Source organism: Platichthys flesus, chromosome 18, assembly GCF_949316205.1.
Source record: "Platichthys flesus chromosome 18, fPlaFle2.1, whole genome shotgun sequence".
NCBI classification, from domain to species: domain Eukaryota; kingdom Metazoa; phylum Chordata; class Actinopteri; order Pleuronectiformes; family Pleuronectidae; genus Platichthys; species Platichthys flesus.
In genome coordinates, this window is record NC_084962.1 from 4,628,328 (window position 1) to 4,654,956 (window position 26,629).

The window sequence follows — 26,629 nt, forward strand, 5'->3', positions numbered from 1 at the left end:
ATGGGACTGGATTCCAGTGCAGATGTGAAGAGAACCTTGCTTGGTCATCTAATACCTGCAATATTTATGGAGCGTGTGATGCCATCATCGGTGACACGTGTGGATGCCTTAATGCTCTTCCAGCTGATGGCCAATACTGCCAGACAATCTCCACCCCAACAGGTATGCCTGATTGGTTAGCAGCAAAGGAATTTAGCATATTGTTCCTGTTTCCATCATTGAACCATCATTTGATATATGAGTGGTAGAAAGTACAGATTATTACCCTAACAGATATACTGCATGTACAGGATTTTACTTGTTGAAACAGTAGTTTATAGAACATGAATTACATTAGCTCCTCAGTTGACAATGATTTTAAAATGTCTCTCCGTGTTCACACACCAATGCATAATATTTACAAAATATAAATATTGTTACACGGTCAGAGTGAGCACGTACTTTGAGCGGCCCAAGATCCTGAGTTGGGACTGGGAGTAGGTGCCCATAAACCTCATGTGACTGAAAATCAAATACTACCTTCATTTCTTTTGCCTGAATTTAAAGGGATAGTTCACTGAAAACTAAAAATACTCTCAGTATTTACTCACCACTATGGCAGTTGAAGCGTGGGCGAAAACAGTGTTACAGCCGAATCTAATACAATTACGACTTATTTTTTACCTCTTTCTTCAGACCCAATAAAACAACAGAAAGAATATAACATGCCTCCATACTACTTGTGTGGTGTCATTCAAAGGTCTGCAAGCCCAGACAATCATATCGGATTCGAAACGGCATCATTTACACCGTGTTTGATAGCTTTCTCTGAGAGGCATTCACGTACCCTCAGGCACACGGAACACCGCACCCCCTCACCAAAGGGCACACACGGGGTGCACGTTCTTGTGGCTACTTTCGCTAGTACCGCCACTTCCGGTAGTGGACTTTTAGGCTTAAAACAGTCTGTAAATTATGCCGTTTTTATTCGAATATGAATGAAGAGGCTTGCAAACACTTGGATGACAGCAAACAAGCAGTATGGAGGCATGCTGTGTTTAAATTTGTTGTTTTGTTGTTGGCGGAAAACACTGTTTACCCCCTGATACTGTGTTTTGTGGAACACTTCAGCCACCCATCCATTGGCATCAGTGGCGGCTGGTGACATTTTTTTTTGGGGGGGCGCACTTGGGCGGCGCGGTTTAAATAGCCCACCGCAATGAGAAAAAAAAACTGAGGTTTTGATTAGAATATTAAAAAAAACATAGCTTTATTTCAATAACATACAGTGCTCAACACTAGTATCCAACAACAATAACAATAACCTGTTACTTTGGGCATGACAGTTCAGAGCAGAATGGTAGGGACACAGGTAAGAGACATTGGGTAGGGTTTCAGAGATGAACAGAATAAAAAAGGTGCCCACACCCTCACACGAAAGAGGTTTAGAGCAGAAGAGACATAACATTTTACATTTGTTGTTTGTCAAGAGTAGGCCCTACTACTTGTAAAGAAACTTAGCCCTCCTCTCTTTCAAGCTGGCAAATCTCTCTATCACCTTCTGGTTAAAGTCAATCATGTCTGTGACAAGCCTTTTTTCCATTGAGAGCATGGCTAAGGCATTCAGTCTGTCCTGAGTCATTGTGTTCCTGAGAAAGGTTTTAACCCTTTTCAGTGTTGAAAAACACCTCTCAGCCTCAGCAGTGGCCATGGGAGTTGTGATGATGATTTTAAGCAGTGTTTCTGTCTCTGAAAATACCTCAGAAAGGTTATTGTCTTTGAACAACTGGTAAAGATCCACAGCACCACGACAGGTTCGGAATTCTTCTGAGCCATAGATGAGGGTAAGCTCTGTCTTCAGCCTACTTCCATCGAGCACAGGATAGGCCTTCAATGTTGTGGCCAGAGCAACTTCAGGGAATGCATCGAGGTAGTGGTCAAACTGGGGGCTGTCCAGTAAGGTGGCACTGATGAGGTGGTCCTTGAAGGCAAAGCGTTCCTTGGTGTGTCCAAGTATGGTGTCGCATACCTACAGATAAATATAGAGAGAGACAGACAGATAAGGTGTGGGGCATTTAGATGCTAATAACCTTTGACTTCAACCATCTTGTCCTGGCTGCAGACAAAAGCCAACAATCAGAGTCTAACAGCTCTGGCTCTAGACACACAAAAGCCAGGAACTAGCCTGGTGCTATGAAACACACACACCCCCACTCCATGACACACAAAAGCCAGGAATTAGGTCTGATGGCTCATCAACATTTCGAATTGGTATTTTAGATAAAGTATAGTCTGATATGATATCCACACAAATCTCACAATTTCCAACATGTGTTCTGCTGTGGGAAAGACAAAACATTGAACTTTAACACAGGCATCTGCTGATTTTGACACTCACCTCTGTGGCAATCCTTTTAAGCTCATCTTGATCGATAGCCCGGCGCTTCCTCGGCTGCTCAGAGCCACTCCTGTGCTCCACCACCATTGCATGGACTGAATCTCTGTAAATAAAAATAATAATAATTTAAATATCACATTTGTCTTATTACTATGGTTAATGGTTAAGAATGTTATGACTAAGCTTACAGAATAATAACAATAATGAAATTACCTGATTTTTTGTATGTCCTCTTGGAACTGCTGGATGCAGCGATTTATATAGACTGAATCTATGTTTCTGTTCTGGAGCTTGGCATAGAGAATGTCCACGTGTGGCATTATCCGATGAAACAGTTTAAGGAAGAAGTTGAAATCAGGATCCTCCAGTAGCCTGATGTGGCCTCCTGCTTCGTGGCTGGTCTTGTCATCAAAGCCATCTGATGCTCGAATTCTTTCAAAGCAGTCAATGAGGTCATCTCTGTGCTCAAACACAGTATTGACGGCACGGCTGTGAAAGTTCCACCTCACATTGCTGGCCGTTGGCAGTCTACGGGCCACTGTTTTATCAAGGACAACGGTCCGCTTCGGGGATCTTGAAAAGAACGCAGCTAATCCACCCAAGTCAGAAAAAAAGTTCTTGACTTTAACAATGTGAGAGGTGGCCTGTTGCATTATAAGATTGAGCTGATGGGCATAGCAGTGGATATAGTGGGCAGTTGGGTAGTCGTCCTGGATTCTCTTCTGAACACCTGAAGAGGTACCCCTCATTACACTGGCACCGTCATATGCCTGGCAGATGAGTTTAACTTTCTGCTCACCTGGGAGGATGGCAGCAAGGCGTTCTTTTAATGCCATGGCAATGGTCGCTGCTGTAGCTGACTGCAGAGGGATGAACTCAAAGAATCTTTCCTCCAGGTTAGCACCATTTAAGTAGCGAAGCACAAGCACAAGCTGGGTTTGTGTGCTAATATCCGTGGTCTCATCTGCTTGGATCGATAGAAAATCGCTGCTTTGAATCTCGCTTATGATCTTTTCCCTAACAACAGCCAGCATACAGTCAAGAAGTTCATTCTGGACCGTTTTGGATGTTCCCTTGAACACAGTCGCGCTGTCGAGATCGTCTTTCAGTGCACCGTCGAGTGAGGCAACAACGTCCACCAAGCCACGAAATATCCCTGGGTTATCAGAGCTCTCGCTCTCATCATGACCACGCAGTGCCAACTCAAATGCACCACAGAACTTAATACAGTCTATAATTCTTGAGAGAATGTGCCTGTTCTTCCTTACTTCCTCATTGTGTTTACGGATGCCAATTCGGTACCCTTCGTCGAGCTGTTCCGCTATACTCAGTCTCCCAAAGAGACTTAGCTTCATGCTGTTAGTGAGATGGCAGCGAGACGATTCGTGTTTCTTGCATTTCTGGGTGAAGTGCTTTAGATCCCTCATCCCCGTTGTAGTCCAGAGTATTTCAGTCCCAGTACATTGGAACAACAAGCAGGGGAAACAAAAAAACGCATTACTCACTGCACAGCCCGCTAACCAGCTCCGGTTAGCATAAAGGCTGGAGGAGAAGCTCCGCTTGTAGGTTCTTCCGCGGTCAGTGCTTATCTGTTCAAGTTTTAAATCCGGACGGTCAGGTCCCATTTCTTTTAGTTTCTTTTTATCGACATCCGATCGTCGATTGAATGGTGTTCTGTGAATAGCTACAATAGAGTTTTCATTCGCCATACTCTCAGATTAAAACAAGTATCTGCTAAGTGCTAACTATGCTGCACCTGTAGATATGTGATGTGAGGGAATCACAAAAGGTCTCTGATTGGACAGTCCTGTTAGAAACCCTTTCATTGGCTGTGGGCGCAAGGTACGTGCGCCCATGGCTCGAACTGTCATCCGCCAATGAGAACTGTCCTTGCTCAAATGTTCCTGCCCCTTTTTTTGGCTTCCATAGACTTCCACTTGACCGGCGCCCACAGGGAGGAGTGGCTTCTCTCTCAGTGACGTTATCGTATGTTATCATTCAACGAATGGCAATATATTATATTTGGTCACATTTAAGTGGTTTTTGACAGGGGCTTACGGTCTCCGGCACACATTTAACGCTTTAAAACAGTACATTTCTTATTAAATTATTTGATATATAATGTTTTTTGACATGGCATTTTTTTTTTTTTTTTTTTTTTCATCTCAAAATTGTAGGGTGGGCGGCGCCCCAGCGCCCTGTATTGACGCACCGCCACTGATTGGCATAGTTATGAGTGGATACTCTGTGAATTTTTTTTTTTCAGTGAACTATCCTAATAATTAACTTCAAAACATACCTGAAGAAAAACAATTTGCCATGTGCTGACACCAGGTTTCTACATCGAGCACATATTTGACTACAAAGATTAAAACAGTTCCGGCTCATGTCCTAAACACCACCTCCTATAAGGGAAAAATCTGTGTTCTGCTCGGCACAAATTCAATTAAAAATCATCTGGCGCTGGTGTACCATGAAAGCTTTGCTTACAAGGTTTCGGCATACCATTTGCCTTTTTCGAATGGATGGAGCCCTAATATGATGCTAGAGACAAAAAGATTTGGTGCATTAATTTATTTTCAAAAGGAAAACATTTTAGATGCTGGGATGAGAAGACAAATGTCAAAGCCACAGAAACAAAACAAATCAGCCAAAAAGTCCAAATTAGGTCATAAGAGACAGGTAAGACAGAGAAACATCAGGAAACTAGCACTAAACAGGACAACACTCTGACAAACATGATCCATGTCATGATGGCTGCACTCGAAACAGTGAAAAGTTATGTATATTGTTGTGTATGGTGGTGACAGACATGTGTGATGGGTTTTCTCCTGTTTTCCACCACAGTGGACGCTGATTTGGTCTTTGAGCTGTACATCCCAGTCTCAAGCATATCATTAAATGGACTTGATGATTTCAGAAAAAATCTGAAAAGTTTCAGATTCCCCTACATTGTCCATCAGACTTTGAGCATAACAGGAGTTAATATGACCACAGGTGAGAACTCCTGTTTAGATTGTTTCATTACATAAACTGTGTTGCTGATTTCAAGAGGTTTTATCAAACACTGTATCATTTATATTCTGTGACTTGATGTTTTCTTATCTCTATGAAAGTTTGCTATCCAAACTCAAGTGGAGGTCTGCCGTGTCAGTGTGAGGATCAGTTTGTCTGGTCATGTGACCAGTGTAAGACCTACGGTGTGTGCGGAAACCTCACCACACACACCTGTGGATGCATAAATGGACTTCCTTCTGACGGAGGGTTCTGTGAACCAATCACAAGTAAGCATTACTGTTAAGTAGCTGTTCTTATAAAATTGGTGTTTCCTTTAAGTTTGAATCTAATTATTAAGTAGATGCAATTGAAGAAAGCTAGCTAGTTATGACGGCCAGCTGCGAAAGCTATTCTGGCTCGAAATATGCATGATGGCAGTGTTGGTATAATGGGAGGAAGTGAAGGAGCATTGTCCATCTTTATATACAGCCTATGGTGTTGATCTATACATGGTTAGAGTTGTGTTGACTTATCTGTTTAACATCAGGGGTCTGTACTACAAAGTGAGTTCAACATACCCAGGATATCTTTCCGAGATCCAGATGAACATAACCTAACCATCACAGTCCCAGTCAAGCAGAGCCTCATATTTTACAGCGAAGATCAAACTCTTATATTTTAAAAATACGAGGAGAACAAATACATCATCCAGACTAAAAGAAGAAGTTATAGCTGCTTAATGCAGAAAGAACAGCAGGTAAAGAGAACCCCTGTTTCTGTGAATGTGTAAATTAAGGATCCCCATGGTCACTTTGGGGAAAAGTATACTACGTGAACACAACATAATAATATTTAATTAGTCGGTGCACCGAGATGTGAATCTGTTCTTTACTAACAAGACCAGTGGAGCTGAGGACACACTGTGGTGGATACATTTGCAATTACTAGTCGAAAAAAACATATGGACCTATTTTCAGGAACGTTACTGTGCGAGTTTGATATCTAAGTGACAAGATGCATTTAATGCATCTGGAAACAGGGAGAGATTTAGATTTACTGGGTGTGTTAGTGGTGGGTATTGTCTTAACCAACCATTTGGTTAAGTAAACATCCCTTATCCTCCCCTTACAGTTTAGTAGGCACCGTGCAACAGTAGTCTCAGTTGGGTGAGGGCTGACTGCACAAGTGTCTGAGAGAGAGAGAGGGGAGGGAGGCTGTCACAAGGTAAATCTGTAATCTATCTATCCCCCATTCCAAATAGTTATTTAATTTCGTAGGATACACATAGTTCAAGAGAAGAATAAGAGTATAAGACTATTTCTGATTATCCCGCCGCTAACACACCTAGAACATAATTATCAGTAACTCCCACAAGTAAGGAAACGATCAATGCAGACAGTCTGTCTTACTGTGAGCACATTGTTCATATACGTGTCAGGTTGGTAATGTTTGGCTCCAGCAGCTGAGAAAGGTTTATCTTCCCCTCTGATGAAGTTTTATATCTGTCATAAACATGCTCAACTGAGTAGGTAAAAGGATTGTGTTGACCTCAGAAGACCACTGTCCTCTTCAGAGACTCTAACAATCCATACAGAGACCCACAGAATCCACAAAGAACAGAGATGTCACATTTTGCTTCTTGATATGACATCTCCAACTTAACCTGATCCGGAACAGGTTAGCTGTTCATCATAAGTTAACATGGTGATTTACCCCAATAAGAAGTGAAGGTGCTTCGGAGTATAAGGCCCATGTCATGTTAAGGTGATCTGATATGAATCATTATTAAAAGTATATTATTTTTCGTGTTAGAAAACTGTGGTGAAGTTATTTAATGTATCATGTTGTTCTTCAGGTAACGCTCCATGTCCAACCCCAACCCCAACATCTGGTATGACAAACACTTTCTTTTGTTTTTATGTTCAGAGGATTTTTTAGTACATGGACACATTTACTGGACAATAAAACTAAAAGAACTTTAATCAAATAGCTGGTTTCAGTAAATAGTGGACTGAAATAATCAGTGATGTGGAGTCAGCAGGTTTTCTATCATGTTTCCTTGGAAAATTGATACCACACGTTTAATTAAAAAAGATTAACACGGTTATACTATTAACATATAACACATTCACAACATAAGAAGATATTTGATTGTACTTAAACTGCTACTAATGTTTATTCAATTTTCCTAACAGGGATAAATACAACAATACCTCCATCACTTAATTGTATAGTAAAGGATGTGTGTATTTCTGAAGACCGTTACTGGCACCTTAACATTAAAAAACTCTCGTAGTTTTAGAAACATGAGTCTTTGAATGGTTTAGAAATGTACATGTTTACTTCTAGGTTCACACAACTAACACACTATAGACCAAGAACTCTCAACTCAAGCAAAAGCACAAAGAGTTTAAATAGTTTGCATAGGACAACATTTTGATCAACATGATACATGTGATGATGGCTGCACTCACAGCAGTGAAAAGTTATGTAAATTGTTGTGTATGGTTGTGAAAGACTTGTGTGATGGGTTTTCTCCTGTTTTCTACCACAGGCACTGTGGACGCTGATTTGGTCCTTGAGCTGCGCATCCCAGTCTCCAGCATATCATTAAATGGACTTGATGTTGTCAGAAAAACTCTAAAAAGTTTCAGATTTCCCAACATTGTCGATCAGACTTTGAACGTAACAGGAGTTAATATGACCACAGGTGAGAAGTCCTGTTTAGCTTGTTTCATTACCTAAGCGGTGTAACTGATTTAAAGATGTTTTATCAAACACTGTATCATTTATATTCTGTGACTTGATGTTTTCTTATCTCGATGAAAGTTTGCTATCCAAACTCAACTGGAGGTCTGCAGTGTCGGTGTGAGGATCAGTTTGTCTGGTCATGTGACCAGTGTAAGACCTATGGTGTGTGCGGTAACCTCACAACAAACACCTGTGGATGCATAAATGGACTTCCTTCTGACGGAGGGTTCTGTGAACCAATTACAAGTAAGCATTACTGTTAAGTAGCTGTTCTTATAAAAGTGGTGCTCTCAGTAAAAGGCACAACAAATAAACATTTACTGTATCTGCCTGGCTGTACTACTGGTGTTGACCAATGACTTTATTTAAAGATGGACAATATGACAGCTTCCCAAACCTGAACCAAAAGAGGCTTGATCACCACCTGGTGGCTGGCAGGACTATGGTCATAAATAATGCCCCAATCTATGTTAGTTTCTGGGGTATGGACCCAACAAAAAATCCAAAGTTCAGAACAAACGTTGTAGGTAGTTCTTGTCACACTGATGTTTGTTCAAATGCTCATGCTTCCTTTAAGTATGAATCTAATTATTAATTAGATACAATTGAAGAAAGCTAGCTAGTTATTACGGCCAGCTGAGACTGACTCGTGATTGGTCGAGAACTTGTATCGATGGGGTCTTTCAACTGTGCGTCCATCTTCCGAAAGCTATTCTGGCTCTAAATATGCAAGTTGGCAGTGTTGGTATAATGGGAGGAAGTGAATTAGCATTGTCCATCTTTATATACAGCCTATGGTGTTGATCTATAAATGGCTAGAGTTGGTTGACTTATCTGTTTAACATCAGGGGTCCAACACATCATCCAGACTAAACGAAGGAGTTATAGCTGCTTAATGCAGAAAGAACAGCTGGTAAAGAGAACCCCTGTTTCTGTGAATGTGTAAATTAAGGAGCCCCATGGTCACTTTGGGGAAAAGTATACTGCGTGAACACAACATAATAATATTAATTAGTCGGAGCATCGAGATGTGAATCTGTTCTTTACTAACAAGACCTGTGGAGCTGAACAGAAGAAGCCTCCTGGATGAGAGATGAAAAGCTTAATTTAATCACATGATGTAGTCTCTTTAATGAGCTTTTGATTGATAGACACTGTCTTCACTGACTCTGAGGACACACTGTGGTGGATACATTTGCAATTACTAGTCGAAAAAAACATATGGACCTATTTTCAGGAACGTTACTGTGCGAGTTTGATACCTAAGTGACAAGATGCATCTAATGCATCTGGAAACAGGGAGAGATTTAGATTTACTGGGTGTGTTAGTGGTGGGTATTGTCTTAACCAACCATTTGGTTAAGTAAACTTCCCTTATCCTTCCCTTAAATTTAAGTGCACCGTGCAACAGTAGTCTCAGTTGGATGAGGGCTGACTGCACAGGTGTCTGAGAGAGAGAGGGGAGGGAGGCTGTCACAAGGTAAATCTGTAATCTATATATCCCCAATTCCAAGTACTTATTTAATTTCGTAGGATACACTTACTTCAAGAGAAGAATAAAAGTTTAAGACTATTTCTCTGGGATTATCCCGCCGCTAACACACCAAGAACATAATTATCAGTAACTCCCACAAGTAAGGAAACGATCAATGCAGACAGTCTGTGTTACTGTGAGCACATTATTCATAGACGTGTCAGGTTGGTAATGTTCGGCTCCAGCAGCTGAGAAAGGTTTATCATCCCCTCTGATGAGGATCTATATCTTTCATAAACATGCTCAACTGAGTAGGTAAAAGGATTGTGTTGACCTCAGAAGACCACTGTCCTCTTCAGAGACTCTAACAATCCATACAGAGACCCACAGAATCCACAAAGAACAGAGATGTCACATTTTGCTTCTTGATATGACATCTCCAACTTAACCTGATCCGGAACAGGTTAGCTGTTCATCATAAGTTAACATGGTGATTTACCCCAATAAGAAGTGAAGGTGCTTCGGAGTATAAGGCCCATGTCATGTTAAGGTGATCTGATATGAATCATTATTAAAAGTATATTATTTTTCGTGTTAGAAAACTGTGGTGAAGTTATTTAATGTATCATGTTGTTCTTCAGGTAACGCTCCATGTCCAACCCCAACCCCAACATCTGGTATGACAAACACTTTCTTTTGTTTTTATGTTCAGAGGATTTTTTAGTACATGGACACATTTACTGGACAATAAAACTAAAAGAACTTTAATCAAATAGCTGGTTTCAGTAAATAGTGGACTGAAATAATCAGTGATGTGGAGTCAGCAGGTTTTCTATCATGTTTCCTTGGAAAATTGATACCACACGTTTAATTAAAAAAGATTAACACGGTTATACTATTAACATATAACACATTCACAACATAAGAAGATATTTGATTGTACTTAAACTGCTACTAATGTTTATTAAATTTTCCTAACAGGGATAAATACAACAATACCTCCATCACTTAATTGTATAGTAAAGGATGTGTGTATTTCTGAAGACCGTTACTGGCACCTTAACATTAAAAAACTCTCGTAGTTTTAGAAACATGAGTCTTTGAATGGTTTAGAAATGTACATGTTTACTTCTAGGTTCACACAACTAACACACTATAGACCAAGAACTCTCAACTCAAGCAAAAGCACAAAGAGTTTAAATAGTTTGCATAGGACAACATTTTGATCAACATGATACATGTGATGATGGCTGCACTCACAGCAGTGAAAAGTTATGTAAATTGTTGTGTATGGTTGTGAAAGACTTGTGTGATGGGTTTTCTCCTGTTTTCTACCACAGGCACTGTGGACGCTGATTTGGTCCTTGAGCTGCGCATCCCAGTCTCCAGCATATCATTAAATGGACTTGATGTTGTCAGAAAAACTCTAAAAAGTTTCAGATTTCCCAACATTGTCGATCAGACTTTGAACGTAACAGGAGTTAATATGACCACAGGTGAGAAGTCCTGTTTAGCTTGTTTCATTACCTAAGCGGTGTAACTGATTTAAAGATGTTTTATCAAACACTGTATCATTTATATTCTGTGACTTGATGTTTTCTTATCTCGATGAAAGTTTGCTATCCAAACTCAACTGGAGGTCTGCAGTGTCGGTGTGAGGATCAGTTTGTCTGGTCATGTGACCAGTGTAAGACCTATGGTGTGTGCGGTAACCTCACAACAAACACCTGTGGATGCATAAATGGACTTCCTTCTGACGGAGGGTTCTGTGAACCAATTACAAGTAAGCATTACTGTTAAGAAGCTGTTCTTATAAAAGTGTTAATCTCAGTAAAAAGGACCACAAATACAGATTTGCGGTCTCTGCCTGGCTGTACTACTGGTTTTGACTGACACTGTCTTCACTGACTCTGAGGACACACTGTGGTGGATACATCTGCAATTACTAATGGAAAAAACATATGGACCTATTTTCAGGAACGCGACTATGCGCATTTGATATCTAAGTGACAAGCTGCATCTGATGCATCTGGAAACAGGGACAGATTTAGATGTACTGGGTGTGTTAGTGGCGGGTATTGTCTTAACCAACTATTTGGTTAAGTAAACTTCCCTTATCCTTCCCTTAAATTTAAGTGCACCGTGCAACAGTAGTCTCAGTTGGGTGAGGGCTGACTGCACAGGTGTCTGAGAGAGAGAGGGGAGGGAGGCTGTCACAAGGTAAATCTGTAGTCTATATATCCCCAATTCCAAGTACTTATTTAATTTAGTAGGATACACTTACTTCAAGAGAAGAATAAAAGTTTAAGACTATCTCTATGTGATTATCCCGCTGCTAACACACCAAGAACATAAATATCAGTAGCTCCCACAATTAAGGAAACGTTGATCAATGCAGACAGTCTGTGTTACTGTGACCACATTATTCATAGACGTGTCAGGTTGGTAATGTTCGGCTCCAGCAGCTGAGAAAGGTTTATCATCCCCTCTGATGAGGATCTAAATCTTTCATAAACACCCTCATCTGAGTAGCTAAAAGGATTTTGTTGGCCTCAGAAGACCACTGTCCTCTTCAGAGACTCTAACAATCTCCAACTTAACCTGATCCAGAAAAGGTTCGCTGTTCATCAAAAGTTACCATGGTGATTTACCCCATTAAGAAATGAATGTGCTTCATATGACCTGAAACTCTGAATTTACCCTAAAGTTATCTTGATAACCACGAATCTGGCTTTGTAGTACAAGGCCCATGTCATGTTAAGGTGATCTGATGTTAATCATTATTAAAAGTATATTGTTTTTTGTGCCAGAAAACCTTGGTGAAGTTATTTAATGTATCATGTTGCTCTGCAGGTATCGCTCAATGTCCGGCCCCAACCCCAACCCCAACCCCTACCCCAACCCCAAATCCAACTCCAACTCCAACCTCAAATCCAACCCCAACCCCAACCCCAACCCCAACTCCAACTCCAACATCTGGTATGAGAAACACTTTCTTTTGTTTTTATCTTCAGAGGACTTTTTATTACATGGACACATTTACCGGACAATAAAAGTAAAAGAACTTTAATCAAATAGCTGGTTACAGTACATAGTGGACTGAAATAATCTGTGATGTGGAGTCAGCAGGTTTCTATCATGTTTCCTTGTTAAATTGATACCACACGTTTAATAAAAAAAGATTAACCTCGTTATACTATTAACATATAACACATTTAAACATAATATGATATTTCATTATACTTAATCTTTTACTAAGGTTTATTAGGTTTTTTACCGGGGATTAACACAACAATACCTCCTTCACTCAATTTTAAAGTAAAGGATGTGTGTATTTCTGAAGACCGTTACTGGCACCTTAACATTGAAATACTCTTGTAGTTTTAGAAACATGAGTCTTTGAATGGTTTTGAAATATACATGTTTACTTCTAAGTTCACACAACTAACACACTATAGACCATAAACTCTCAACTCAAGCAAAAAAAACAAATAGTTTAAAACAGTTTGCACGGGACAACATTTTGATCAACATGATCCATTTCATGATGGCTGGACTCACAGCAGTGAAAAGTTATGTATTTTGTTGTTTATGGCGTTGACAGACTTGTTTGATGGGTTTTCTCCTGTTTTTCACCACAGGCACTGTGGACGCTGATTTGGTCTTTGAGCTGCGCATCCCAGTCTCCAGAATATCATTAAATGGACTTGATGTTTTCAGAAAAACTCTGAAAAGTTTCAGATTCCCCTACATTGTCGATCAGACTTTGAACGTAACAGGAGTTAATATGACCACAGGTGAGAAGTCCTGTTTAGTTTGTTTCATTAAATAAACTGTGTAGCTGATTTAAGCTGTTTTATCCAATACTGTATCATTTATATTCTGTGACTTGTTGTTTTCTTATCTCTATGAAAGTTTGCTATCCAAACTCAACTGGAGGTCTGCAGTGTCAGTGTGAGGATCAGTTTTTCTGGTCATGTGACCAGTGTAAGACCTATGGTGTGTGCGGTAACCTCACAACACACACCTGTAGATGCATAAATGGACTTCCTTCTGACGGAGGGTTCTGTGAACCGATCACAAGTAAGCATTACTTTTAAGAAGCTGTTCTTATAAAAGTGGTAATCTCAGTAAAAAGGACCACAAATACAGATTTACTGTGTCTGCCTGGCTGTACTACTGGTTTTGACTGACACTGTCTTCACTGACTCTGAGGACACACTGTGGTGGATACATCTGCAATTACTAATGGAAAAAACATATGGACCTATTTTCAGGAACGCGACTATGCGCATTTGATATCTAAGTGACAAGATGCATCTGATGCATCTGGAAACAGGGACAGATTTAGATGTACTGGGTGTGTTAGTGGCGGGTATTGTCTTAACCAACTATTTGGTTAAGTAAACTTCCCTTATCCTTCCCTTAAATTTAAGTGCACCGTGCAACAGTAGTCTCAGTTGGGTGAGGGCTGACTGCACAGGTGTCTGAGAGAGAGAGGGGAGGGAGGCTGTCACAAGGTAAATCTGTAATCTATATATCCCCAATTCCAAGTACTTATTTAATTTAGTAGGATACACTTACTTCAAGAGAAGAATAAAAGTTTAAGACTATCTCTATGTGATTATCCCGCTGCTAACACACCAAGAACATAAATATCAGTAACTCCCACAATTAAGGAAACGTTGATCAATGCAGACAGTCTGTGTTACTGTGAGCACATTATTCATAGACGTGTCAGGTTGGTAATGTTTGGCTCCAGCAGCTGAGAAAGGTTTATCATCCCCTCTGATGAGGATCTAAATCTTTCATAAACACCCTCATCTGAGTAGCTAAAAGGATTTTGTTGGCCTCAGAGGACCACTGTCCTCTTCAGAGACTCTAACAATCTCCAACTTAACCTGATCCAGAAAAGGTTCGCTGTTCATCAAAAGTTACCATGTTGATTTACCCCATTAAGAAATGAATGTGCTTCATATGACCTGAAACTCTGAATTTACCCTAAAGTTATCTTGATAACCACGAATCTGGCTTTGTAGTACAAGGCCCATGTCATGTTAAGGTGATCTGATGTTAATCATTATTAAAAGTATATTGTTTTTTGTGCCAGAAAACCTTGGTGAAGTTATTTAATGTATCATGTTGCTCTGCAGGTATCGCTCAATGTCCGGCCCCAACCCCTACCCCAACCCCAACCCCAACCCCAACCCCAAATCCAACTCCAACCTCAAATCCAACCCCAACCCCAACCCCAACCCCAACCCCAACCCCAACCCCCACTCCAACTCCAACATCTGGTATGAGAAACACTTTCTTTTGTTTTTATCTTCAGAGGACTTTTTATTACATGGACACATTTACTGGACAATAAAAGTAAAAGAACTTTAATCAAATAGCTGGTTACAGTTCACAGTGGACTGAAATAATCTGTGATGTGGAGACAGCAGGTTTCTATCATGTTTCCTTGTTAAATTGATACCACACGTTTAATAAAAAAAGATTAACACGGTTATACTATTAACATATAACACATTTAAAACATAAGAAGATATTTCATTATACTTAATGTTTTACTAAGGTTTATTAGTTTTTTTACCGGGGATTAATACAACAATACCTCCTTCACTCAATTTTAAAGTAAAGGATGTGTGTATTTCTGAAGACCGTTACTGGCACCTTTACATTGAAATACTCTTGTAGTTTTAGAAACATGAGTCTTTGAATGGTTTTGAAATATACATGCTTACTTCTAGGTTCACACAACTAACACACCAAAGACCTTAAACTCTCAACTCAAGCAAAAGAACAAATAGTTTAAAACAGTTTGCACGGGACAACATTTTGATCAACATGATCCATTTCATGATGGCTGGACTCACAGCAGTGAAAAATTATGTATTTTGTTGTTTATGGCGGTGACAGACTTGTTTGATGGGTTTTCTCCTGTTTTTCACCACAGGCACCGTGGACGCTGATTTGGTCTTTGAGCTGCGCATCCCAGTCTCCACAATATCATTAAATGGACTTGATGTTTTCAGAAAAACTCTGAAAAGTTTCAGATTCCCCTACATTGTCGATCAGACTTTGAACGTAACAGGAGTTAATATGACCACAGGTGAGAAGTCCTGTTTAGTTTGTTTCATTACATAAACTGTGTAGCTGATTTAAGCTGTTTTATCAAATACTGTATCATTTATATTCTGTGACTTGTTGTTTTCTTATCTCTACGAAAGTTTGCTATCCAAACTCAACTGGAGGTCTGCAGTGTCAGTGTGAGGATCAGTTTTTCTGGTCATGTGACCAGTGTAAGACCTATGGTGTGTGCGGTAACCTCACAACACACACCTGTAGATGCATAAATGGACTTCCTTCTGACGGAGGGTTCTGTGAACCAATCACAAGTAAGCATTACTTTTAAGAAGCTGTTCTTATAAAAGTGTTAATCTCAGTAAAAAGGACCACAAATACAGATTTACTGTCTCTGCCTGGCTGTACTACTGGTTTTGACTGACACTGTCTTCACTGACTCTGAGGACACACTGTGGTGGATACATCTGCAATTACTAATGGAAAAAACATATGGACCTATTTTCAGGAACGCGACTATGCGCATTTGATATCTAAGTGACAAGATGCATCTGATGCATCTGGAAACAGGGACAGATTTAGATGTACTGGGTGTGATAGTGGCGGGTATTGTCTTAACCAACTATTTGGTTAAGTAAACTTCCCTTATCCTTCCCTTAAATTTAAATGCACCGTGCAACAGTAGTCTCAGTTGGATGAGGGCAGACTGCACAGGTGTCTGAGAGAGAGAGGGGAGGGAGGCTGTCACAAGGTAAATCTGTAATCTATATATCCCCAATTCCAAGTACTTATTTAATTTCGTAGGATACACTTACTTCAAGAGAAGAATAAAAGTTTAAGACTATTTCTCTGGGATTATCCCGCTGCTAACACACCAAGAACATAAATATCAGTAACTCCCACAATTAAGGAAACGTTGATCAATGCAGACAGTCTGTGTTACTGTGAGCACATTATTCATAGACGTGTCAGGTTGGTAATGTTCGGCTCCAGCAGCTGAGAAAGGTTTATCATCCCCTCTGATGAGGATCTATATCTTTCATAAACACCCTCATCTGAGTAGGTAAAAGGATTTTGTTGGTCTCAGAAGACCACTGTCCCATTCAGAGACTCTAACAATCTCCAACTTAACCTGATCCGGTACAGGTTAGCTGTTCATCATTAATTACCATGGTGATTTACCCCAATAAGAAGTGAACCGCTTCGTAGTATAAGGCCTTTTTCATGTTAAGGTAATCTGATGTTAATCATGATTCAAATCATATCATTTTTTGTGTCAGAAAACTGTTGTGAATTTATTTATTGTCTTATGTTGCTCTGTAGGTATCGCTTCATGTCCAGCCCCAACGCCAACGCCAACGCCAACGCCAACGTATGCCCCAGCCTCAGCCTCATCCTCAGCCCCAGCCCCAGCCTCAGCCTCATCCTTAGCCTCAACGTCAGCCCCAGCCTCAGCCTCATCCCCAGCCCCAACTCCTACCCCAACCTTGACCCCAACATCTGGTATGAGAAACTCTTTCTTTTCTTTTTATGTTCAAAGGATTTTTTAAGTTCTTGAAGACACTTACTGGAAATTTAAAGAAGAAAAATATTAATTGTTCTGCGTATTCATCGATGGAAATGCCTGCTGACTACGACAACAAGTGGTATTATACATATGATGCAGCCAGTAAAGTTGTGTTTGTTAATGGAATTTTGTCTATGTCAAGAGCCAAATGTCGAGAGGAAGTTCTCGTTTAGCATGGCCCAGGACTACAATCCTGCCTTCAACGACCTCAGCAATAAAGTTTATCAAGATGTTAATGCCGCTGTAAGTTATTGTTTTCATTAAATGATTTTAATATATTGTAGAATTATTATCTAGCAGACTTTGTCACTGTTTCAAACAGATTCAAAACCAAAGTAGGAAGCACATCCCAACCTTAAAATCAGCTACGTTAACAGAATTCAGGTAAGTCACATCTTAATTTTAGAAGAATACATTTCACCTCTTTGACCAAACGATTATTTTGTTTGCTCACTTTCATTCTCACTCTACGCTCAGTTTTTTCACTGTGTGATTTGGTGAGATGGTAGACATCTCTCGTTAGCTGTCCCTAGCTGTCGTCTTTTGCTGCAAATGCAGACTCTGGATCAGTTAGAAACACTCAGAATCAAAATAATTATCACCACTTGAGGCTGCTGTAGCTCAGTAAAATGTACAATGTGCTGCGAGATCATAGGTATGTTGTGCATTTGTATCCTCTGATGAACAAAGCAGAAGGATTTTATTTCTTTGTTTTCCAAGCATCACAGACATGTTTCATCAGACAAAATGACGGCTGTACTGTTTTTAATTTGGATTTTTGTTGGAATTATATCATATAACACAGGAGTGGAAGCACCGTTGTGGATTACAGCATAACAGCAACTGCATTTGAAGAAAGCCAAATCGAAGCATTAAAAATTGGGATATTTTCAAAACTGGCAGAAACCTATTCTATGATTTTTGACAGTAAGTCGGTTCGGATAAAATATCATCTTCTTTGTAACAATGTGTACAGATGACTGTATATAAACTGCCTGGTCTTCCTTTTTTTCAGGCCCAAAATCCATAACATTTGCTCCCCCTTTTTTTGGAAGAAGTGTGAGTTTGACTTGTGGTACAACACCAACTTATCTCAATTTCACTGGCAGCTGGACCACAGAGTGGAAACGTGACGGCGAGTTAATACTTCAAGATAGTCTACACAGTTTTTCGAAAAACAACGAAAGTGAAACTTTAACAGTGTCAAAATTTTTTGCCACTGACAATGGTAAGACATAGATCCATTGTTGCAGTAAATAGATGATTTGAATGTCGTCTCATTACGTCTTGTTTTCAAATCGTTCACATTTGCAATGCAAGTTCTGTCTACAAGTTCACCTTGTGCTCTGACCTACTGTAAACTATTGCATAACTCTGATCGGCTGTGTGGCAATTGTAACCAACTGCTGTTTAGACGGAAACACAAATGCCCAAAACATGTCATCTGGTCATGACAAGGGTTGTCTCCGATTACTTTGAAATATCGTTGGCAATGTTTGTATTTGTGATTGTGTTTTCAGTTACTTCTTTACTACTACTACTTTCAGTTAAAATAGACATAGTCATTTGTGTTATTAGTAATGTAATCGATTGTGAGACAAAAAGTGTCTGGATATTTGGGCACTACGTTAAAAGATATGTTTTGGTTTTCAATTTATCTTCAAAAATGTAAACGACATGTCATTTTTAGAACATACTGGTATGATGTATGTTACCTTATGTTAATGCTAAATTAAGCCTGCTTTGCTTTATTGCCTTGTCACTGGATGAGACTGTTATCCAATATCTCAATATATTTTTGTAGTATTTTGGCAAAAGTGGTTTTCCATTGATTTTACATACTGTTTTCAGGAAACTACGAATGTAGGCTGAAAGAAGCAAACATCTTCAGACAGAAATCCAACGCATTTTTCTCTTATAAGGACACACCATTAGTCCAAGTATCACCAGTGAGAAAAAGGGTCAAGTGTGAGGTGGGAAAGAGAGTGTCACTGAAGTGCTCTGTCAACAGCCCCTACCTGGTTGAGTTTAAAGATGTTGGATCTGACGTAAAAGGTAAGCCGCCAACAAACCCAAAAGGAGTTCGTTTACATATTGATGCAGGTCTAAGACGGTCATTTTTTATGACGTGTGAGTGTTTTCCTTAATGTTAATACACAGGTCATGAAATCACATATATACATCAAATTGAGAGCTGTCCAACACCGACGAAGAAGTTCACATGTCAATCGGCAAACTCATCTGATTTTAAAAATGAAATAACACTGGAGTTCCCCACGGGGGGTAAGTGTTACACTAGTTTTTAGAAGCATATTTAATACAGGTTCAGGCCAATGTTTTTCCTGTGATGACAAGAAGTGATTTGAAAGCCCATTTGTTTCTCTCTAGACTTCTTATGTGTCAATGAAAGTGAGTTTGGCGTTGGAAATCTTGGTGACCGGGCTGAAGGTTCTTGTGATTCAACTGAGGTGGGAACTAAGATAGCAGAGTGTCAGACAAATAGAACCTGGAAAGTTGTAGAAGACCAATGCATCCTAAAGGAAATTCAGGCGCTGCTTAACCAGTCTGAGGTAATGTAGCTCTCCTTCTTATTCCGGGTTCATTTACTAACACACCCACAACAAGAGCTGGAGAATTCAATTTTGTTAATTGGTTGGAGGATTTTGATAGACTTTGTTGCACAAAATAATCCAAGTGTAAATGCAGGAATTTGAGGTGGGGCAAAATCGGAACTTGAAACCAGTAAGTCCTGCTCTTAAACTAAAGACCACCCTTGAATGAAAATAGGCATACTGAATAGTGTCCTACTGTCCTCCATCACAAACACACAAGTGTCTTCATTATTTGAAGTTTGAGGACATTCACTGAACTGGCTTCTCTGATATCTAGCGGCTGTGTGTTCCACAAATTTGGGTTCATTATTACCAAAAGCTGAATGTCTGATTTTCTTGTGGCTGTTGTTGAGAACTGCTGATCGATTTGCTTCAGATGACAGCATCTTGGTTGAATGAAAGAAAGTTAACTTCTTTTCCATAATGGCCCCTTTAGGTTTCTCTCCCCTGCTCCATGGAGAGAAACTCAAATAATTGCCCAGGAGTGAAGCTCACTTATATTCTACAGTTCATACCGTATACCTCCCAATCATTACATTTTCTCCTTAACTTCTGTATTGTGTCAAACTGTGACCCTTAACAGCAACAAACATCACTGCGTAAACTGAGTTGGTCATACCCACATGCCTTTAACGGATAAAGCTTATACCCAAGTATCAGTAAATAAAAATTGTATACATACATACAGGACTGACTTTAATTTGCACCCTTTTTCTTTTTCATCTCACAGACCCTGAATAATAATTCACTGGCAGCATTCCTGAAACAACTCAGAAATGTCACTCTGAAGTTCAGAGAGAAAGTGGTTGAATCATCGCCCAACATTAATGCCATCGTTAAAATATTCAATAATGTAGCAACCACGACATCATCTTTAAATATCTTGATAACTAATACTGAAATGAAGGTATGTGAAGCTGTCTGCTGCAGAAATATACTCTACCCATGACCCAAACAATTTATTTATGCAAAATATATACTGTATTTTTACATCACCTAATGTCCACTTACCTTTCAATTCTCTCCTAGGATATCCTACTCACTGCAGATGTCCTCACAGCAGATGAGTCAAGGCAACAATGGGACTTTCTTAACACCAAATCCATTGTAAAGAGCTCAGTAGCAAAACGTAACGTCCGCAAGGCTGATACTGCCAGCTCATTATTTTTGCAATCTCTTGAGACTATAACAAGTAACATTAACAGTAACTCTTTTGAGATTGTTACGCCTTCTATTCTCTTTAACAAAACCACATTCACAGACACCTTCAGTGGTGACTTTAATTCTTCAGTGGAAATAGACATACCAGACGCTAATGGAGGAAATAAGTCGATCACAGTGATAACATTTTCCTCAATGGATAACGTGCTCCCAGCAAGAGACAAAGTCAATTCAACCCTCAATTTCATCAATGGGAAGGTCGTGCTTGTCCAGTCCGCTGCCACCGTCAATAATATTTCCTTTGCCTTTGATATCATCAACATTACTCTGGGAAACCCACAGTGTGTTTTCTGGAACTTCAGCCTCTTCGATGGCATGGGAGGATGGGACGACAAGGGCTGCAATTTGACATTCAACGTTAACAATACTGTCACCTGCACATGCAACCATCTGACCTCCTTCTCCATCCTTATGTCTCCCTCGGTTCCTCATTTCCCTGTATTGGATTATATAACCTATATTGGAGTTGCCATATCCATTGCCTCCTTGGTTATATGCCTCATCATTGAAGCTGTCATATGGAGAAAAATTCGAAATAAGACCACCCCCTACCTGCGTCATGTGTCCATTGTTAACATTGCCTTGTCCCTCCTGATTGCAAACATTTGGTTTATTATTGCAGCAGCCATCTCAGATGCGAAGGTGAAAAACCAACCAGCATGCACTGCAGCCACCTTTTTCATCCATTTTTTCTACCTAGCCATGTTTTTCTGGATGTTAGCCTCAGCTCTGCTTTTGCTCTACCGCACAGTCAGTGTGTTTGGCGGGGATTTGTCTAAGCATTCTTTGTTGGCTATCGGATTCTGTTTAGGCTATGGGGCACCCCTCATCATTGCAATCATAACCATAGCTGTAACTGCACCCGCAAAGGCCTACATCAGAGAAACTGGGGTCTGCTGGCTCAACTGGGATCCGTCCAGGGCTCTACTGGCATTTGTGATCCCTGCACTGATTATAGTGGTAATAAACCTGGGCATTCTGATTGTGGTGTTGTACAAAATGTTGAGGAGAAGGGCAGTGGTAGATGCTGCACAGGCCGCAGAGAGGAACGCTCTTGTGGTTATTGCTCGGACTTTGGCCTTCCTCACACCATTTTTTGGATTAACTTGGGGTCTGGGAGTTGGAACTATGACTGACCCACACAACTTAGGAATCCATATTTCATTTGCAATCTTCAATTCACTGCAGGTAAAATCATAGTATTTGCTAATACTCTAATGGTGTGTTCACACCGAAACAAGGCACAAATATTTGCGACGTCCTAAACATTCTGAGGGATCATTTCTGTTTAATCTGGGTACAATTAACACGAACGGTGAGTATTAGCCTGTTCTATTAGGGGAGAGAAGATGACTACTACCTGAAGCTTTGCAGTGTTGTACATTTGTTGAAATGCCGGGGAAATCAGTAGCGTTGTGTGTGGGTCCATTAGCCCAACCGACACAGCACACAGCTCGGGACTGTAACTGCCTCCTGCTGGAGCTTTCCAGTCCTCCCTGAGGCTGAGCAGTGAATGCTCTAATCACTCTCTAGCTTAGGTCAGTACCAGGACTGAGTCCGCTAATAGGATGACATCGTGTCTCACAAATTTGACGCCGGACTTCAAATATTTCAACTCGAACGTAAAGGGCTCCAAATGTGACGCACAATTGCGTCTAGACGCATCTCCAATGAGTTTTTATGAAATTCATTCAATTTGTGCCCTGTTTTTGTGAACACACCATTTCAGTTATTTTATGGCTTCTTATTTCATCCTCTTACCTGAAACCACTTTTTGTCTTTATGCAGGGTTTCTTCATATTGTTGTTTGGAACACTGTTGGACAAAAGGGTAAGTTGGACATAAAAATCTAAGTTTGGATAATAGAAGGCAAAATCCATTTAGAAATACAATCAAAATTTTTACATCTTTAACATTGAATTCCTAAGGTTTAATATATGAATATAATGCACTATCCAAAATCTAGTGACAATGAGTAATGCAACTAATTCTCAGATATTGCTTTAGCAGCCGTTGTAATTTTACAGATAAAGCAAATTCTGGTTTTAATATCTCTTTGGTAAAATTACGTTGCATTTAAAAAGAAAACAAAAGGGGCTTGCTAGTGCATAATCACTGGTTTTAAGAGAGGATTTACTAAACAACAGCAATAATTGTTCTTCTGTCCATACAATTAGAGGAAAACAACAAAACTAATCAGCGCTTAATTGTAGATTTTTAATTGGCTAAGAGATTATTAGCTTTTTGATTATGCCTTTTTCTGCAAAACTAATAAAAAACTGCCACTATATTTAACCATTTCATTAGCTTATGTCAAACTTCCACATTTAAGTCAAGTTTAAAATGAACTTTGAATTTTCTTGTAGTTTCCCAGGACAGGTTGTAGATTGCCCTGCAGAATTGGGCTCATTTTCATGTTTTGCTTTGATTGAAATCTTTGGTCCTCTGTAAGACCTATTGGGCTTGAAAGACCCATGTACCCGACACAAAATAAACAGCTCAGTAAGTCATTAATATGAGCCATGTAAGCTGAATTTGGCCATAACTGACCTTTTAAAAAAGTTTTATTTTTAACAAACCTATTTGAGTTTTATGTGCTTATTTGTGAGGATTATCTTTTCAGGTGCGGACAGAAATAGCATTGATGTCACAAACATCCAGAAGTGGGACAAGGGTAAGAACATGCTTCTAAATCACATGGATTGTTTTTTTGTTATGGAGAATCAGGGTATGTTTTTGAACTATATTTGGTGAATCGAGTAATTGCATATATTCTAATTTTAGAGCACCAGCGGTGGAATGTCATCATCAAACGGACTGGGCATTTTCCGAAACTGGAGAAGAGGAAGAGGTATAGCAACAGTTCAGACAGAAAGACAGATGCTTTCAAAACACTGGTTTAGTTGTTTAATTACCCAGGTCGTCTTGTTCAGTCAGTCCAGGGCTTTGGTATAAACCAGGAATTATCTAAACAATACATGAGCAAAGACGTCGTTAACATGACAACATAATGTGAGCATTTTAGCATGCCGACCTCACCAAAGCTCAAATCCCCACTGCGAGAAATGCTCTTTAATATCAATCATGTTTTGTAACTGCAAACCTAATCGTGTTGTTTTGTGAATGTTTTTCCAGATGGTTACAACTCGTCATCTAATGAATCGGGTGTATCGCACTCCTTCGTCAACACTTGATGATCGGCTTTGGCAAACCAACTATAACACAATTTTCTTTTCTTCATTGCAGCGACAAACAAGGAAAGATGAGCATTTATTTAAATCATAAATTATAGATTTTATTTAGTCAAAGCATTGCTCACAACAACACTGATTCAATTAGCATAAAACGATTTATCTAGTGTTACATACCTTTTGTTAATGTAAAATATAAATGGAATTAATGAATGAATTTAATATGAATGATAATGTTTTACTTTTCTTTAGTTATATCTTCTGTCTTGTTTACACATACACATTATGTGAACTGGTCAGGTCCCCATTGAATGTGATGCTTTACATTATATTGTGAAGACACACATCAAGGTTTGTGTAAGATTAGGATTTGGCAAGTAGGGGTAATGGTACAGGGTTAGATTAAGAAACTAGGAAATTAAGTCAATGACATCAGAACTTTTCAATACATGGCTGTGTGTGTGTGTGTGTGTGTGTGTGTGTGTGTGTGTGTGTGTGTGTAATAGACAATCAAATGTCCACAAAGTAGATGCAAAATGATTTGTTATGGTTTGCCAATCAAATCAGTTACACAGCGCAAATTGTGTTACACAGTTCAGTGAACTTGTTTACTTAAGGGGTGGCATCACAATGACAAGTTGTCTTAGTATCAGGTAAATGGAGCAGCAGGAATCACTCCCTGGTTAGGGTTGATAATTTTGGTGTGTGTGTGTGTGTGTGTGTGTGTGTGTGTGTGTGTGTGTGTTTGTGTGTGTGTGTGTGTGTGTGTGTGTGTGTGTGTGTGTTTGTGTGTGTGTGTGTGTGTGTGTGTGTGCGTGTGCGTGCGAGTGCGTATGACACAAACAAAAAATGCGCTTGATATTCCACAATAGAGGCGGTGGACTAGTGGCAGAAATGTTGGACTATGGGCAGAAAGTTACAGACATCACCGGTTCGACTCCTTGCAGTGACAATAAAAACCTGGATGGACAAACCTTGGATCTGTTTGAAAGTCCAAAGAGGACTCTCCCTACCCCCACTGTCTAAGTGCTCCTGCGCAAGGCACCTTACTCCCCCAACATCTGCTCCCCGGGCACCGTACATGGCTGCCCACTGCTCTGTGTGTCCTGATATATTAACCACATGGGTCAAAAGCAGAGGATACATTTCCATCATCTGCATGTAGTGTGACTGTGCATGTATTTGGGATCAATAGATGTATCTTATCCTTTTTTAATCCTAAAAAAATCTCATTCACTGTGTTTTTTTTGCAATCCTGTGAAACATAAAACTGATAAAGTGGCAAGATCACAGTTTTAGAGGGTAGTAGTGGGTGAAATGTCCAACTTTATCAAAGCTCCATCATTCCTGTTCTTCCCACTGTATTTCAGGAACTTGAATTCTTGGTACTGAAATTGCAAATGTAAACATTTCTGTTAATTTGCCTTTATTGTTTTTGGCTGGGAGTGAAAAACAAAGCAGCACATTGGAAGTAACAAAGAAGCCAATTGTGAGTCACAGCATTTATGTAAAGTAAGTCTCCTGCAGAGCCACAGGCAACAATGACTGGCACAGAATGCAATAGTCACACTACCCGTGTTTTTATATAATGCATTTGATAGTGCAATAAATAATATTGGTATGCCTCCATTACCTGGTTCAAATTTGGTGCTCAAAGGTCAGTGACAGGGTTCTCGAAGCATGTTTTTACCCCCTTGAATGTGATATCTCAAGGCCCCCATGAGGAAATTTCTTTCTACACTTGACCAGTTGTCACTTATATGGATGGAATTGAATGGAAAAAAGATCTATGTTGACTTAAATTCTTGTCAGAGGCAAAAAACTGCAGTGCTTTATTTCTTATATTAAATATTGTTTTGTAATGGAGCTTATGTGCAACTTAAATAAATGATGTGTGTAACAGTAAAGACAAGTTCTGATCACTATATTTGTACACTAAAGATTTGTGAGAGAAGCCTTATACAATTATATTTTAGTACGATGACAATAAAGATCTTTGAATTTTAATTGAATTTTTTAAAACAGTGTTTCTCAAAGAAGGATAGGAAGGGATTGGGATATTTCCTCCTCTACGGTCCCTAAACGTCTTTAAAATGTTGTGAAAAGGAATGGCAACATTACAAAGTGGTAAATGATTTACCGTCCCAATTTTTTTTAGAAATATGTTAGTATTTATTTGGAAAAAACAATAAAAAAATAACATTTTTGAGGTCAAACATGGATTCAGCACTGAACAGGACTGGCTACATGCGACAGGCATCTACTCTCTGACTACCTGAAGCAGAGCACTCGATTTGATTATACAAAAATCCATGGAAATTAAGAGGCTCTGTTTATGTGCTGACTGCTCCA

General features: G+C 39.6%; 2 protein-coding genes across 2 annotated transcripts; one reads left to right on the forward strand and one right to left on the reverse strand.

The window, feature by feature from the left end:
- Nucleotides 1–26,232, forward strand: LOC133973899 (adhesion G protein-coupled receptor F5-like). Its single transcript, XM_062411977.1, has 28 exons — nucleotides 1–162; nucleotides 5,225–5,374; nucleotides 5,494–5,661; nucleotides 7,230–7,265; nucleotides 7,929–8,084; nucleotides 8,204–8,371; nucleotides 10,241–10,276; nucleotides 10,940–11,095; nucleotides 11,215–11,382; nucleotides 11,736–11,763; nucleotides 12,453–12,578; nucleotides 14,753–14,972; nucleotides 15,522–15,714; nucleotides 15,833–16,000; nucleotides 17,010–17,189; nucleotides 17,396–17,496; nucleotides 17,576–17,637; nucleotides 18,059–18,180; nucleotides 18,269–18,481; nucleotides 19,105–19,308; nucleotides 19,414–19,536; nucleotides 19,642–19,823; nucleotides 20,596–20,772; nucleotides 20,895–22,274; nucleotides 22,875–22,916; nucleotides 23,710–23,760; nucleotides 23,871–23,937; nucleotides 24,222–26,232. Exons 2-28 carry the CDS (start codon nucleotides 5,365–5,367, stop codon nucleotides 24,278–24,280), a joined length of 4,596 nt encoding a protein of 1,531 aa, XP_062267961.1. The 5' UTR covers nucleotides 1–162; nucleotides 5,225–5,364; the 3' UTR covers nucleotides 24,281–26,232.
- Nucleotides 1,227–4,140, reverse strand: LOC133974034 (zinc finger MYM-type protein 1-like). Its single transcript, XM_062412126.1, has 3 exons — nucleotides 2,591–4,140; nucleotides 2,378–2,480; nucleotides 1,227–2,008 (listed from the first exon to the last, which is right to left on the reverse strand). The coding sequence occupies exons 1-3, from the start codon at nucleotides 4,084–4,086 to the stop codon at nucleotides 1,481–1,483; spliced, it is 2,127 nt and encodes a 708-aa protein (XP_062268110.1). The 5' UTR covers nucleotides 4,087–4,140; the 3' UTR covers nucleotides 1,227–1,480.
- Nucleotides 26,233–26,629: the final 397 nt, after the last annotated feature.

What these genes read in the sequence shown, in the direction of transcription:
- LOC133974034 (XM_062412126.1), bottom strand. Translation starts at nt 4,086, where the DNA reads ATGGCGAATGAAAACTCTATTGTAGCTATTCACAGAACACCATTCAAT. An exon ending in GAGGACATACAAAAAATCAG is followed by an intron (nt 2,481 to 2,590) that starts GTAATTTCATTA and finishes TTTTATTTACAG; the next exon opens with AGATTCAGTCCATGCAATGG. An exon ending in TTAAAAGGATTGCCACAGAG is followed by an intron (nt 2,009 to 2,377) that starts GTGAGTGTCAAA and finishes ATTTATCTGTAG; the next exon opens with GTATGCGACACCATACTTGG.
- LOC133973899 (XM_062411977.1), top strand. An exon ending in AGGAGTTAATATGACCACAG is followed by an intron (nt 11,096 to 11,214) that starts GTGAGAAGTCCT and finishes TCTCGATGAAAG; the next exon opens with TTTGCTATCCAAACTCAACT. An exon ending in AACCTTGACCCCAACATCTG is followed by an intron (nt 17,190 to 17,395) that starts GTATGAGAAACT and finishes GTCTATGTCAAG; the next exon opens with AGCCAAATGTCGAGAGGAAG.